This window comes from Mustelus asterias, chromosome 24 (genome assembly GCF_964213995.1).
Source record: "Mustelus asterias chromosome 24, sMusAst1.hap1.1, whole genome shotgun sequence".
In the NCBI taxonomy this organism is placed as follows: Eukaryota; Metazoa; Chordata; class Chondrichthyes; order Carcharhiniformes; family Triakidae; genus Mustelus; species Mustelus asterias.
The window spans coordinates 45014854-45032016 of NC_135824.1; the positions used below are offsets into that span (position 1 = coordinate 45014854).

The 17163-nt window shown below is 43.2% G+C and overlaps 1 protein-coding gene across 1 annotated transcript in view; it reads right to left on the reverse strand.

The window, feature by feature from the left end:
• Positions 1–790: 790 nt before the first annotated feature.
• The window catches only part of LOC144511351 (ras-related protein ORAB-1-like), a 58978-nt gene continuing 42605 nt past the window's right edge, over positions 791–17163 (reverse strand). Inside the window, exons 4-6 of the mRNA XM_078241634.1 lie at positions 11007–11102; positions 6662–6793; positions 791–2813 (exon numbers count right to left, since the gene is read on the reverse strand). Of these exons, the coding sequence (XP_078097760.1) occupies positions 2613–2813; positions 6662–6793; positions 11007–11102 (429 nt within the window). The 3' untranslated portion in view covers positions 791–2612. The remainder of the gene's footprint in view (positions 2814–6661; positions 6794–11006; positions 11103–17163) is intronic.

The following is a 17163-nucleotide window of genomic DNA, read 5'->3' on the forward strand; positions in this document are numbered from 1 at the left end:
AAACAGTAAAAATTGCAATTAAAAGCAGTTTTGATAACTTATGATAACCAGTAATGTGCAGAGTGTAGTTTCTAAAAGTGGTTTAAAGATGGCTACAGAACAGGTGAATAAACATGAAGCTGTCAGTAGTGAACTGACCAAAGACTGGTCAAGCCCCATCCAGAATAATTGGCTTGGATTTCAAACTAAATATACAAACAAGTTCATGTACACACATGACTCAAACCTCTGGAAGCAGTTTCATGCACTTCACAATTGTCCTGTTGGAAGAGTTTCAGAATTCTCTACAGATCAAATTAAGATCCTGGTTAGATTTAAAATGGAGGCTGAGTTCTCCGTATAAACTGCATGCAAGAGTGATGACTTCAACAGGGCTGCTTGCTGAAGAAATTAGGTTTATAAAAATCAGTAGATAAAGCCTGGTAGTGACAACTTAACAAGTGACAGCATTGGATGAGTGGATGCAAAATATATGTAGGTGTTCAAAAAGCCCCATGCAAAAAACAAAGTTATACCTCAGATTGCAGCAATTGGAATAATGAAATGACCAAATTTCCAATTGGTTTAAAATGATTCCAATTGAACCAAAACTGCAATAAAGAGGGGGTGGGGGAGGAGGACATGTTTACCAATCCAATTAAACAAGGACAGATCAGACTCTGTACAAGAGCATTGCTAAGCAAAGCAGCACAACTGCTGCACAAGAGGGTTTGGTTCATCTACTGAAGGAGTTCAGAACCCAAGATGCTCCAGGAGGGAGTGATGGAGTCCCAAACAACGAAAGTATTAAAAAAAACACAACCCGTCAGGTATCCAAAAATCAACAAGTTAGCTTTTGACACCAATACATTGTTACTTTATGGTAAAAGTGTTGGATATACATTATTGTAGCTTTACTTATGGCCCAAATGATAAATTTAAGCTACTTTAACCAGTAATGCTCATTGTAACTGAATACTTGGTATACAGACAGCTCTGCTGCACAAGGCTGTATCTATGCAAATGAACTAGGCTTTTTGCATGCATTAGGATTGTTAAATCTGATTTGCAATAGGATGTTTGTACACTGGCAAGCACGAAACATCCCCAGTGTTCAAAACTTGCACATTAGTTTGTGTACAAATGCTTGTCCTGTAGTCTCTTCACAAACACAAGATGCTCGCCTCAGCAAGAATTCTGACCACTCGTGCACAGGATCATTTCAACCCATGCGAGGCACCTCAAGTTGCTGTGAAGTGGGACAAGTAGCAGCATTGCCCATCAGGAAAGGATTGACTAAATGTGTATGCCAGCACTAATCAGATTTCAACCCATTTGGATTCATAAGGTGGGCTGAAATGGCAAACAATTTTACACCAAGACACCAATTCCACTTTGGGCTGTTAATGCAACTGAACATGAATTACTGGTTCAGAAAGATCAGGACAAGCTGGGTCAGATGGTCTACTTCCAAGATCCAATGGTTGAAGCAAATCAAACTACTAAATATATTAAAGCTTCCAAAGTCAATTGGGTTGTTATCCACAGGTGGCCTTACAGAAATTGCATGAGTTACTGTCAACCAATTTCCCAGCATAGCTATCAAGAGCAAACACTTGATACTCATTCATCCTCTAATACTGGTCATCTTCATATGCTGTTAATCACATTTAGCCCATGATATCCAAGTACAACTCATTTTAAGCAGCACTTGGATCCATTTGCCAATCCAGTCTGTTACTTGTGTCTGCACAGAATGTACTCATAGTGGTCAATTGTATTTGTGTCTACAAGATCCCAAAGCCCAGATTAGCTTTAGAATGCATCTTACAGCCAATGAAAAGTAAATTTTGCATTTAACATCTCACTAATCTTTTGATTTGACAACAAATGGAGAGACTACATGCACTGGGCATCCAAATAGTAAATAGGTGTTAGAGAAGGAACATTGAGTGGTTGCCAGAGTTGATTGCAATGTTAGGGTCAGTTTGCTCTAGTATGTACTGTAACTTCCATTAGTAGAGTCTGACTGAGGCAAACCATACAGTATTAAAAATGGAGGTTCAGCAAGTGGGTAAAATTTAAATTTCAGTTTCTGTGCTGTATTAAATTGAGTAAAAGGTTGAGGAGATACTGGAACTTCAAAGATGATCAATTCAAGAGAGATTTTCCCAATTTTGACTTCCTTCACCCAATTCCACAACTACCATTCCCAAGGAGTGTTGAATCATAATCGCAAGTGTAATATTCTAGTGGAGCTGAACCTTAAGCCTAGCCATCAGATGCTCCTAGTTTTGACCCCAATGCAATACAAAAAACTTGTTGTGGAAGTGGGTGGGGGCAAAATGACAAGAAATTGACCATTACAAAATATATCTTACAATCCAAGTGTTTCTAACAGCAGTACACAAGACCTTTCAAGACAAAAAGTAGTTAACTGCATGAAGACAATTTTTCCTGGAGTTTCCAATTGGTCTCAAGTCCATTTGGGCAGAAAAAGGGTCTGCCAAAAAAATTGTCACAAAATCAACAGGCCATTATGTTAAAACCATTACTGCTCAGGAGGCAAATGCTGTAGAAGTTTAAATGTACTGTGCAACAGGAAGAGATCTGTCTCTGCTGGACTCATGTCCTTAGCAGCAGCCACCTCCACCACTGCCTTGCTTCAATGGAGTGCTCTGGATTCGGACGTTGGATTTTTCATCATTGTGTGTAGGGCCTGTGCCCATGCGGTTCTTGATCTCAGCAGCCATCGTCACAAATGCCTGTTCAACATTAGTGGCATTCTTTGCACTGGTTTCCAAGAATGGAATTTGGAGAGAGTCAGCATACTCCTGGGGAAGTATGGTACAAGAGCATTAGCCAAGTGTCAACTTTAAATGTCCCAATCCCAGAATTTAAACAATCACAAGCATGGACTCAGGGCCTAAATAAACACATTCTTCACAAGAATCATTGTCTAGACAGCAAGCAGAAATCTGAATTCTGCATTTGCATTAAAATTCCATTGCAGTTTATGACAAATACTAGTAAAGATAGTAATGATGCACTTAAGACATCTTACCCTTTGATCAAGGGATAAAATCAGCTTGACAATTACTGCCAAACTTCTGGCCCTGACTTTTCACTTTACAAGTGAGAAGTCACTAATCTCTTCACATTTCAGATTTTGCTTTATGTACATGAGTAAATAAGTGGACCAATTTCCACTCACTATCCACATTGACTGCAAAATAGAACAGCACAGAACAGGTGCTCCAAACCTGCGCTGACCACATTTACCTTTAGACCAACCACTTAAATCCTCTATTACCCATTGTTCATCTGTTGATCAAGACAAGTCTTAAATGTGGCTAATGTAACTGCCTCAACCACCTCATTTGGCAATGCATTCCAGGCCCCCACCACCCTCAAAAAAACATCCCTGCGCTTCTCTTCCCCCCCTCAATCTTGAACTTGTGCCCTTTAATTGTCATTTCTGCCCTGGGAAAAAGCTTCCCACTGTTCATCCTATTTATACCTCAATTTTATAAACTTCTATCAGGTTGCCCCTCAGCCTCCGTCTTGTCAGGGAGAACAATCCCAGTTTATTCACTCTCCTCCGATACCCTCCATATCAGGCAACATCCTGGGAAACCTTCCATGTCCTTCTGGTGGTGTGACAACCAGAATTGGACAGCGTTCCAAATGTAGCTAACCAATGTTTTATACAACTAACATTTTACCAACTTTTATACTTGATGCCCTGTCCAATGAAGGCAAGCATGCCATACGTCTTAAGCTTTTCCACCTATGCTGCCATTTAAGGATTTGTAGACCTGTACGCCTAGATCTATGCTCCTGATGGTTCTGCCATTTTATAGCTCCTACCCGATTTGGATCTACCAAAATGCATCGCCTTGCATTTGTCTGGATTAAATTCCATCTGCCATTTCTCCACCCAATTTTCTAGCCTATATCCTGCTGTATTCTGACTTATCACTATCTGCAACTCCGCCAATCTTAATATCTGCAAACTTGCTAATCAGACCCGCTACATTTTCTTCCAAGTCATTTATATTACAGAGGTCCCAGCACTGATCCCTGCAGAACACAAGTTGGTAGCAGTAGAAGGGTATTTTTCTGAATGGAGGTCTGCAACTAATGGCCTAGGCAGTTCTAAATCCATCGAGATAGTTCATCCCAGATTGAGAGATTTCATCTTTTGCACCAGCCTGCCACAAGGGACCTTGTCAAATGTTTTACTAAAGTCCATGTAGCCAACATCCACAGCCCTTTCGTCAATCATTGTCACCTCAAAAAACAAGAGACATGACCTCCCTCATACAACACCATGCTGTCTATCGCTAACAAGACCATTCAGTTCCAAATGCATATAGATCCTATTCCTAAGACTCAATAATTTCATTATCACTGACATCAAGCTCACTGCCCTATTACCTGGGTTATTCTTGCTACCCTTACACAGTACAACATTGGCTGTCCTCCAATCCTGGGACCTCACCAGTGGCAAAAGAAAAAGATTTGTTAGAAGCCCAGCAATTTCATCTGTCTCCCTCAGTAATCTGGGATAGATGCCATCTGGCCCTGGGGATTTGTCTACCTTAATGCTTTTTAATTCACGTAACACTTCATCGTAATGACAATTTGTTCCAAAGGGTTTTCCCCAAGACAATCAACTTATCCCTCTCCTTTGAATACCGATGCAAAGTGTTTAAGGATCCCACCCACTTCCTTTGGTTTGACACAATTTCCCTCCTTTATCCTCAAGTGGACCCTCTCGAGCTACCCTCATTCCTAATATGTATAAAATGCCTTGGGATTCTCCTTAATCCTATCTGCCAAGGACATTGACCCTATTTTCCCTCCTGTTTGAGCTCTTTACTTTCCCTGTATTCTTCAAATGCTTCATCTGTTTAGTTGCCTCGACCTCATGTATGCATCTTTTCTTTGACTTGATGCAATTTCCCTGGTCATCCAGTTCCTGCCCTTCCTTTTCAGAGGCACATGCCCTTCCTGCACTCCAACTGCTCCTAGGGACTCCCACATGCCAAATGTGGATTTATCTTCAAACAGCCTCTCCCAAACAACTTCCAAATCCTGCCTAATCTGGTTGTAGTTGCCTTCCCAATTTAGCACCTTAACCCTAGGACAGTCACCCCTTTCCATCAGTATCCAAAAGCTTACAGCATTGTGATCACTGTTTGCCACATGTTTCCCCTACTGTAACTTTGATGACCTGGCTGGGCTCATTCCCTGGTATTAGGTCCAGTTGGACTATCCACATTGTTCCAAAAAGCACATTCACCATCTGGACCCTTAGCCCCAAGGGATTTCCAGTCAGAGGAAACTTAGTCTCCCACTAGAACAACCCTATTATTTTGACATCTGTCCAGAATCTGCTTACATATCTGTTCCTCAACTTCCCATGGGCTGTTGGGAGGCCTGCAGTAAATTATAGTGACTGCCTCCTTCCTGTTTGAGTTCTCAGTGTTGCATTACATGATTCTTCCAAGGTGTCCCTCTGTACAGCTGTAATATGTTCCCTAACCAGTATTGCAACTCCCCCACATCTCACCTAAAATACTTATATCCTGGAATATTTAACTGCCAGTCCTGCCCCTCTTAACCTAGTCTGTTATTGCAACCACATCCAAGTTCTGTGCAAGAATCAAGGCTAAGTTCATCTGTCTTACTGGTTATACTCCTTGCATTGAAGCAGATGGACTCCAGACCTCCAGGCTCACTGAGTTTGACCTCCCCAGTCTGTTCTTCCTCTTAGCTAGCCTGGCCTTGGTCCCATGCTGACCTACTGTTCTGATTTCCACCCTTGCCACATTAGTTTAAACCCATCTGTAAAGGTGGGTTTGAAGACAGACAACTTTCAAGTTGGAGTTTATGGTCCAATAAACATTGTCCATTACACCCATTGTTGCAAAATCTGGTCCATTGCAGGTCCATCACAAATTATGTGGTTATGCTTTCCAACAAGAGTGAGGGCACGTACAGGTGGTACAGCAAATAGAATTATTTTACTGGTCAGCCTAGGAGCAACAAGACCAACTTGTACATCTTTCCCATATCTGACATAGATTTTAGTTGATTGCATCACTCCATCAGTGCTTCACCCTGGTCAGATCAGAATGGCATAGTTTGGAAGGACATGCATGGTGAATCTGCACAAGGCTAACTACACTGTACAAGTGGGCAGACTCCAATTTCTCTCCAGAATTAAGCAAACATGACAATCTAGTAATTAAACCAGTTTGTGATGTTTCAAATTCCAGGTGATCAAAAGCAACTCCTTAAAATAGGAGATGGCAGTGTAGTGGTACTCACTGGATTAGTAATCCTGAGACCCAGGATAATGTTCGAATGCCACCACAGCTTGTGAAATTTGAATTTGGTAAAAGTATGAATTTAAAGTCATCCAATGACTAAGCCATTGTTGAAAACCCTCACCTGGTTAACTTTAGGGAAGGAAATCTGTCATCCTTACCCAGCCTGTGAGACTCCAGATTCACAATGGCCTAGCAAACCTCAGTTCAAGGGCAAGAAATCTGGCCTAGCCAGCAATCCCCACATTTCAGATGAATAAGTTGATAAAATATTTCAAATGAAGGAATGAGAAATTTGCATTAAATGATAAACCAATCAGCAGACAAATGAAAGTTTTATTTACCTTAGCTGTAGTATAATCCACTACCTTCTTAGTAGTCAAGTCACATTTGTTTCCTACTAGCAATTTATTCACATTCTCACTGGCATAGCGAGCTATTTCCTCCAGCCACTGCTTAACATTAGTGAAGGAATCCTACAAATATGCAAAGAGTTCAAAGTTAAGGCAGGTAGAGCCATCACCACAGTAGCAACAAGTAAAGTCAGCTCAACTCAGAATGCTAGGTTTTATCCATATGCTTTTACTAATAACATGAGACTAATAACTAATAACATGAGACGTGAGCACTCGGGTAGTGCACTAGAAAGCTTTAGATTGGCTAAGAGGGAGTTGAAGAGCGAGCTTAGAAGGGCTAAAAGGGGACATGAGAAGACTTTGGCGGATAGGGTTAAAGAGAATCCTAAGGCGTTCTATAGGTATGTCAAGAACAGAAGGTTGGTTAGGGCAAGTTTAGGGCCAGTTATAGATGGCAGAGGGAAGTTATGTGTGGAACCGGAGGAGATTGGTGAAGCATTGAACTAATATTTCTCTTCGGTGTTCACGCAAGGGGACATGAATATAGCTGAGGAGGACACTGGGTTGCAAGGGAGTAGAATAGACAGTATTACAGTTGATAAGAAGGATGTGCAGGATATTCTGGAGGGTCTGAAAATAGATAAATCCCCTGGTCCGGATGGGATTTATCCAAGGATTCTCTGGGAGGCAAGAGAAGTGATTGCAGAGCCTCTGGCTCTGATCTTCAGGTCGTCGTTGGCCTCTGGTATAGTACCAGAAGATTGGAGGTTAGCGAATGTTGTCCCATTGTTTAAGAAGGGGAACAGAGACTTCCCCGGGAATTATAGACCGGTGAGTCTCACTTCTGTTGTCGGCAAGATGTTGGAAAAAATTATAAGGGATAGGATTTATAGTTATTTGGAGAGTAATGAATTGATAGGTGATAGTCAGCATGGTTTTGTGGCAGGTAGGTCGTGCCTTACTAACCTTATTGAGTTTTTTGAGAAAGTGACCAAGGAGGTGGATGGGGGCAAGGCAGTGGACGTGGTATATATGGATTTTAGTAAGGCGTTTGATAAGGTTCACCATGGTAGGCTTCTGCAGAAAATGCAGATGTATGGGATTGGGGGTGATCTAGGAAATTGGATCAGGAATTGGCTAGCGGATAGGAAACAGAGGGTGGTGGTTGATAGTAAATATTCATCATGGAGTGCGGTTACAAGTGGTGTACCTCAGGGATCTGTTTTGGGGCCACTGCTGTTTGTAATATTTATTAATGATCTGGATGAGGGTATAGTTGGGTGGATTAGCAAATTTGCTGATGACACCAAAGTCGGTGGTGTGGTAGACAGTGAGGAAGAGTGTCGTAGTTTGCAGGAAGACTTAGACAGGTTGCAAAGTTGGGCCGAGAGGTGGCGGATGGAGTTTAATGCGGAGAAGTGTGAGGTAATTCACTTTGGTAGGAATAACAGATGTGTTGAGTATAGGGCTAACGGGAGGACTTTGAATAGTGTGGAGGAGCAGAGGGATCTAGGTGTATGTGTGCATAGATCCCTGAAAGTTGGGAATCAAGTAGATAAGGTTGTTAAGAAGGCATATGGTGTCTTGGCGTTTATTGGTAGGGGGATTGAATTTAGGAGTCGTAGCGTTATGTTGCAACTGTACACAACTCTGGTGTGGCCGCACTTGGAGTACTGTGTGCAGTTCTGGTCCCCACATTACAGGAAGGATGTGGAGGCTTTGGAGAGGGTGCAGAGGAGGTTTACCAGGATGTTGCCTGGTATGGAGGGGAGATCCTATGAGGAGAGGCTGAGGGATTTGGGATTGTTTTCGCTGGAAAGGCGGCGGCTAAGAGGGGATCTTATTGAAACATATAAGATGATTAGAGGTTTAGATAGGGTGGATAGTGATAGCCTTTTTCCTCTGATGGAGAAATCCAGCACGAGGGGGCATGGCTTTAAATTGAGGGGGGGTAGTTATAGAACCGATGTCAGGGGTAGGTTCTTTACCCAGAGGGTGGTGAGGGATTGGAATGCCCTGCCAGCATCAGTAGTAAATGCGCCTAGTTTGGGGGCGTTTAAGAGATCCGTAGATAGGTTCATGGACGAAAAGAAATTGGTTTAGGTTGGAGGGTCACAGTTTTTTTTTTTAACTGGTCGGTGCAACATCGTGGGCCGAAGGGCCTGTTCTGCGCTGTAATGTTCTATGTTCTTAAGTCACCAATTGACATAGTCATGGGAATCAACTAGGAAATTTAACTTCATGTTAGAGAAGGCAAGATAAACAGGGAATAGAGGGCAATGCCAATTGCTGAATTAGGAACAAAAGGAGACTGAAGGGGAGCAAGAACACTAGCATTGCCCATTTGTGCCAATTCCATATTAAACCAAGCACCATAAATTTACAGAACTGGAATAAATGTGCCAGGTGAAACTGCTTTGGCAACTGTGGTTCTACAGACACTGGCAGTCATATTGTCCTTCAATAGACTTGGGATTGAAGGTCAAGAATAATAATAAATGGTGATCAGGAAAACAGGGTTGAGAACCTCTGCAAGACATTGAAGTTACTAGTATGGTCTCATTTAATTGGTTTAGTGGATACTGAGGAGGGATGTGAAATTCAGATATTGAAGAAATATGAACATTGAGTATAGCAGCAGAGCCCTGTAGCATTTCTTGGTCCTCAGACTGCACAGCAATCAGGAACACGTTCATAGTCCAGGAGAAAACCAGGCTCATTGTGTCCCGATGTCACCCTGAGAGATCAGGACTAAAAACAAGGCTGCAAAAGTGCGACTGAAGCCTCTGAACAAGATTTGCACAGATTATAGTATCCATATAGTTGTGTCATTTATATTAATGATTTGGATGAGTGTATAGGAGGCATGGTTAGTAAGTTTGCATATGACACCAAGATTGGTGGCATAGTGGACAGTGAAGAAAGTTCTGATTGCAACAGGATCTTGATCAATTGGGCCAGTGGGCTGACATTTGGCAGATGGAGTTTACTTTAGATAGATGCGAGGTGATGCATTTTGGTAGATTGAACCAGGGCAGGACTTACTCAGTTAATGGTCGGGTGTTGGGGAGAGTTACAGAACAAAGATCTAGAGGTACATGTTCATAGCTCCTTGAAAGTGGAGTCACAGGTGGACAGAGTGAAGACGACAACATTCAGCATGCTTGGTTTCATTGGTCAGAACATTGAATACAGAAGTTGGGATGTCTTGAAGTTGTACAAGACATTGGTAAGGCCACACTTGGAATACTGTGAACAGTTCTGGTCACCCCATTATAGAAAGGATATTATTAAACTAGAAAGAGTGCAGACAAAGATTTACTAGGATGCTACCAGGACTTGGTTTGAGTTATGAGAGGTTGGATCGACTGGGACTTTTTTCTCTGGAGCCTAGAAGGCTGAGGGGTGATCTTAGAGGTCTATAAAATAATGAGGGGCACAGATCAACTACCTTTTCTCAAAGGTAGGAGAGTCTAAAACTAGAGGGCATAGGTTTAAGGTGAGGAGAGATACACAAAAGTATCCAGAGGGGCAATTTTTTCCAGAGGGTGGCGAGTGTCTGGAACAAGCTGCCAGAGGAAGGTACAATTGTCTTTGAAAAGCATTTAGACAGTTATGCGGGGAAGATGGGTATAGTGGGATGTGGGCCAAATGCAGGCAATTGAGATTAGCTTGAGTTTAAAAAGGGTGACATGGACAAGTTGGGCTGAAGGGCCTGTTTCCATGCTGTAGACCTCAATTGTCAACCAGGTGCATCTGCACAATTGAAAATGTAGTTGTGAATTAAATACTGATGGCAACTAGATTATGCAATAACCTAGATTGAGTGAGTAACTGCTAAAATAGCAGTTAATCACAAACTTTAGCTCCCAAAAAGTTAATCAAGATTTAGATGGTTAATAAACATGCAGTAATGTCCTCAAGTTCAAGCTAATTTTTAGTCACAAGTAAGGCTTACATCAACACTGCAAAGAAGTTAGTGAGATTAGCCTGGTTGCCAAACTCTGGGGCCTGTTTGGGTCAATCCACCTAACCAGCACATCTTTCAGACCGTGGGAGTAAACTGGAGCACCCCAGACACAGGGAGAACATGCAAACTCTGACCAAAGCCAGGAATTGAACACAGGTCCTTGGCACCGAGGCAGTTGTGCTAACCACTGTGCTGCTCCTCAAGTTGCTCTGGAAATGCTACTGCCATCTGGTCTGTTACATCATAAAGCCCCCTTGCTCAAAAAAGATTGGCAAATAATTCCACTCCACATTGCTGCCTAACCACTGTACACCCCCCCCCCCCACACCACACCAAAGAAAATGCAGACTATGCCAATCCTACCTGATCTGTAACATCATACACAATAATAATCCCATGTGCTCCTCTGTAGTAACTGGAAGTGATGGTTCGGAATCGCTCTTGTCCTGCTGTATCCCACTGGAGAGAAATGTTAGAATGTGTTAATGATACAGCTAGTTAAGAAGCTCAAAAACCAAAAGCAATTTTCTCAGGATATGAAAATCAGTTTCAAGTCTGATGTCCACATTAGACCCACCCATCCTTTATGGCAATAGACTTCACTAAACTATTCCTCAAACCTTATTCCCTGTAAATAGACAATTTCTCTATAGCCTCCATTCTCTGAAGTTCAATGGGTGATAGTGAATAGCTTACACAGCAGTCTAGATCTATTGAGCATATTGCACATCAGGTAGAAATGAGTCATTTATAGCAGCGATTGAGACCAAGTTTATTTCCTTTCAATGCTCATCCAATTTCCCTTTTGAAATCATGGATCATCTCACTTCCACCACTCTAGATTACCATTCACTAAACCATTCCACTTCAGTCCTTGTACCATTTGCCAATGGGAACAATGCCTACCATAGCTAAGCCAATCAATCATGTACACCTCATCAAATCTCTTTTGCTCCAAGGGGAACCACCCCAGCTTCCCAGGACAGCACGGTAGCAGAGTGGTTAGTGCTGCTGCTTCACAGCTCCAGGGACCTGGGTTTGATTTCCAGCTTGGGTCACTGTCTGTGTGGAGTTTGCACATTCTCCTCGTGTCTGCGTGGGTTTCCTCCGGGTGCTCCGGTTTCCTCCCACAGTCCAAAGATGTGCGGGTTAGGTTGATTGGCCATGCTAAAAATTGCCCTTAGTGTCCTGGGATGCATAGGTTAGAGGGACTAGTGGGTAAATGTGTAGTAGGGATATGAGAGTAGGGCCTGGGTGAGATTGTGGTCGGTGCGGATGTGATGGGCCAGATGGCCTCTTTCTGCTCTGTAGGGTTTCTATGATTCTCAAACCTTGGCCTTTTAGCTAACATTCCTCATCCTGGGAGGATGTACCCCTGCCCCAATCACCAGACTAGTTGGGCCGAGAGAAATCTTTGTATCCTCACTGGCTACAGGAGAGGTCCCAGAGGATTGGAGAATAGCCAATGTTGTTCCTTTGTTAAGAGTAGCAAGAATAATCCAGGCAATTACAGGCTGGTGAGCCTTACATCAGTGGTAGGGAATTACTAGAGGGGATTCATTCCTACTTGGAAATAAGTGGACGTATTAGAGGGGCAACATGGTTTTGTGAAGGAGGTCATGTCTCTGGAACTTGATAGAGTTTTGAGGAAGTGACAAAGATGATTGATGAGGGTAGGACAGAGAATGTGTCTACATGGACTTCAGTGAGGCCTTTGATCCCACACAGCTTCACCTCCTGCACCAGTCTGCCATGAGACCTTGTCAGAGGTGAGCTGACAAGGTGGATACAAAACTGGCTTGGTCAAAGATAAGGTAGCAGTGGAAGGGTGCGTTTGAACAGAGGGCTGTGACAAGTGTTCCTCAGGGATCAGTGCTGGGACTTTTGCTATGATTGAGGAAAATGTAACTGGATTGATTAGTAAGTTTGCAGATGACAAAGGTTGGTGGATTTGCAGATAGCGATGAGGACCGCAGGATATAGGTCAGTCGGAGACTTGGGTGGAGAGATGGCAGATGGAGTTTAATCCAGACAAATGAGGTAATGCATTTTGGAAGGTCTAATACAGATAGGAAATATACAGTAAATGGCAGAACCCTTAAGAGTATTGATAGGCAAAGGAATCTGGGTGTACAGGTACACAGGTCACAAAGTGGCAATGCAGGTGAAGGTCATCAAGGCAGCATACAGCATGCTTGCCTTCATCAGCCAGGGTATGGAGTTTAAAAATTGGCAAGTCATGTTGCAGCTTTATAGCACCTTAGTTAGGCCGCACTTGGAATATAGTGTTCAATTCTGGTTGCCACACTACCAGAAGGATGTGGAGGTTTTGGAGAGGGTACAGAAAAGATTTACCAGGATGTTGCTGGATATGGAGGACATTAGCTACAAAGGAGAGGTTGGAGAAACTTTGTTTGTTCTCACTGGAGCAGAGGTTGAGGGGAGGCCTGATAGAAGTCTGCAAGATTATGAGGGGCATGGACAGCATGGATAGTCAGATGCTTTTTCCCAGGGTGGAAGAGTCAATTACTAGGGGGCATAGGTTTAAGGTACGAGGGGAAAGATTTAAAGGAGATATACGAGGCAGATTTTTTTTTTAATAAACAGAGTAGTGGGTGCTGTCATTTACATTTGGAATATTGTGTGCAGTTCTGGTCACCTCACTATAAAAAGGAGGATGTGGAGACACTGGAAAGAGTGCAAAGGAGATTTACCAGGATGCTGCCTGGTTTGGAGGGTAGGTCTTATGAGGAAAGGTTGAGGGAGCTAGGGCTTTTCTCTTTAGAGCGGAGGTGGTTGAGGGGTGACTTAGAGGTTTATAAGATGAGGGGGATAGATAGAGTGGACGTTCAGAGACTATTCCCTCAGGTGGATGTAGCCGTTACTAGGGGGTATAACTATAAGGTTCGTGGTGGAAGATATAGGAGGGATGTGCGAGGTAGGTTCTTTACTTAGTGGTTGGGGTGTGGAATGGACTGCCGGCTGTGATAGTGGAGTTGGGCACTTTAGGAACTTTCAAGCAATTATTGGATAGGCACATGGAACATACTAGAATGATAGGGAGTGGGATAGCTTGATCTTGGTTTCAGAAAAGGTTCGGCACAACATCGTGGGCCGAAGGGCCTGTACTGTGCTGCACTGTTCTATGTTCTATGTGCCTGGAACGGTATTGGAAGCAGATACAGTAGTGACTTAAGGGGCATCTTGACAAGTACATGACTAGGATGGGAATAGAGGGATACAGTCCCTGGAATGGTAGGGGTTTTAGTTAAGTCAGGCAGCATGGTCAGTGCAGGCTTGGAGGGCCGAAGAGCCTATTCCTGCACTAATTTTTTGTACTCGAAGCTCGACACAGGTCTCAAAGTTCAAGATTCCACATGCTTTGCCAATTAATATCTTGGCACCTTCAGTGATTTGATGCATAAGCACCCCCAGCTCCCCATTCCCACATACTCCACAACTGCCATCAAGTCTGTTCATCACCTCCCTTCTGTATTACAGCTTTGCTACTTACCAATGTTGCAGGCAATTTGAATCTCAACGTTGAGAATTGAAATTCTATTTCCAGGACCCAAATAATACTGCAAAAATATAGTCCTCAAGACTACCATCCTCCCCATTCTGAAGCACCAACCAACCATCCTTCACCATAACTGTCATTTAGGCAATTGGCTACTGATCCTCCCATTCCATAAGCCACAATGTTAACCAACTTTTTCATTCAGACAAATTTATGCTTGGCAATCCATAAACCACAAAGTGCCAACTCGTTTCTCTCATTTAAAGATTCCAAAACCTTGCCCACCACTGATGTTAACTGCCTTGTAGTCTCTAGGACTGACTTTGAAGCACGTCAACATTTGCCACTAATCCTCCCCTAGTATCTGTGAAAGTTCAAGGGCAGCCTGTCAACTCCACCCCAATCCCTCCAGCAACCTGGGATGGAAGCCACTTGGGCTAGGCAACTTCCTCTCCAATTACATTTGACCCAGGTAGATCTCTACATCTCTTGGGTAGATCAACTGGATTGTCCTATTCCAGAGGTAATCCTAACCAGTTTGAGAAATACAACCACATCTCTCAATTACGAGTTGTCAGGCAGTCTTGGATAGTAAACTTAATTTTACTACAAGCGGGGAGCACATGCATCTCCAAGAACATGAACATTTGTAAGGATCATTCCCCCTGCCCCAGATAAACAGCTCCATTATTTTGGACATGTAATAGTCCAAGTTTAAAAAACCTTTGCAATTGTGCCCCATTTTAAATTTCTCCCTCCCAGCTATTCACTAATACCAAGTCCCTGACAGACCTCCCCACAGTCAATATGCACTAGCCTCAATTAGCAGGAACATTCCAATCAAGAATAAAGCCTCATTCTGCTCTTCATGTACCATCAGTATTTAACAGCCATCGTTTGTTTTATTCATTTGTGGGACATGGGTGTTGGTAGCTGGCCAGCATTTAGGTGATCCTCCTTCTTGACTTGCTGCAGTCCACGTGCTGTGGGTTGACCCACAATGCTGTTGAGGGAATTCCAAGATTTTGACCCAGTGATTGAAAGAACGACAATATATTTAAGTCAGGATGGTGGGGCTTGGAGGAGAACTTGCAGGTGGTGTTCCCATGTATCTGCTGCTCTTGTCCTTCTAGATGGAAGTGGTTGTGGGTTTGGAAGGTGCGGTCTAAGAAATCTTGTGGAATTGCTGCAGTGCATCTTGTAGATGGTACATACTGCTGCTACTAAGCATTGGTGGTGGAGGGATTGAATGTTTGTACATGTGATGCCAATCAAGCAGACTGTTTTGTCCTAGATGGTGTCAAGCTTTTGTTGGAGCTGTACCCATCCAAGCAAATGGTGAGTATTCCATCACACTCCTGACTTGTCTTGTGGATGGATAGACTTTGTAGCTACTGTTTGTGGCAAGTCCAGTTGAGTTTCCAGTCAATGGTAACCTCAAGGATGTTGAGTGTGGGATTCAGTGATGGTTACACCATTGAATGGCAAGGGGCAGTAAAGTGTCCCTTATTGGTGATGGTCATTGCCTGGCACAAATGTTACTTGCCAGTCCAAGCCTGGATATTGTCCAGATCTTGTTGCATTTGAATGTGGACTGCTTCAGTATCGGAGTTGTTGCAAATGATGAATGTCTCTGCAAACATCCCCACTTGACTATATGGAGGGAAGGTCATTGATGAAGCAGCTAAAGATGGTTGGGCCTAGGACTCCTGCAGAGATGCCCTGGAGCGGAGGTGACTGACCCTCCACAACTATCTTCCTATGTGCCAGATATGACTCCAACCAGCAGAGTGTTTGCCCTCCAATACCCATTGATTTCAGTTTTGCTGAGGTTCCTTTATGCCACAGTATTAAGTGCAGCCTTGATGTCAAGGGCTGTCACTCACCTCAAATACAGCTCTTTTGTCCATTTTTGAACCAAAAGTTATGACAGGAGCTGAGTGACCCTGGTAAAACCCAAACTGGACATCACTGATCAGGTGCTGCTTGATAGCACTGTCAATGACCCCTTCCATCACTTTACTGGTGATTAGACCAATTGGCCAGGTTTGATTTGTCCTGCTTTCTGTACAGGACATACTTGGGCAATTTTCCAGTTGGCCAGTGTTGTAACTGTACTGGAAGAACTTGGCTAGGGGGCAGCAAGTTCTGGAGCACAAGTCTTCAGTACTGTTGCTGGAAAGGCCCATTCCCTTTGCTGTATCCAATGCCTTCAATCATTTTAATATCACTGAGTGAATTGAATTGGCTGGAGACTGGCATTTGGAGATGTTGGGGACCACTGGAGGAGGCAGAGATGGATCATCCACTTGCAGTTCTGTTTGAAGATGCAGTGAATGCTTCAGTCTTAACTTTTGCACTGATGTATATAGGTCCACTGCAGTGTTACCCAACGGCAACAAGTGTCATCTCAAATGCAGACAGTTAGCAACCTATCCACTAAGCAGATACAGTATTCTTGTGCCTTGAGCCAAAGTCACCCCACCCACTGGCTCTAAGAATTAGTAAGAAGTTTAACAACACCAGGTTAAAGTCCAACAGGTTTATTTGGTAGCAAAAGCCACACAAGCTTTCGAGGCTCTGAGCCCCTTCTTCAGGTGAGTGGGAATTCTGTTCACAAACAGAACTTATAAGACACAGACTCAATTTACATGAATAATGGTTGGAATGCGAATACTTACAACTAATCCAGTCTTTAAGAAACAAAACAATGGGAGTGGAGAGAGCATCAAGACAGGCTAAAAAGATGTGTATTGTCTCCAGACAAGACAGCCAGTGAAACTCTGCAGGTCCACGCAACTGTGGGAGTTACAAATAGTGTGACATAAATTCTGATTCTAGGATCGCATGATAAAGACTCAGGAGGAAAAAAGCAGAAATATTTATGTGAAATAGTGTGACATAAACCCAATATCCCGGTTGAGGCCGTCCTTGTGTGTGCGGAACCTGGCTATCAGTTTCTGCTGAATTAGAGCAGAACTCCAAATTGATTCAACTTCA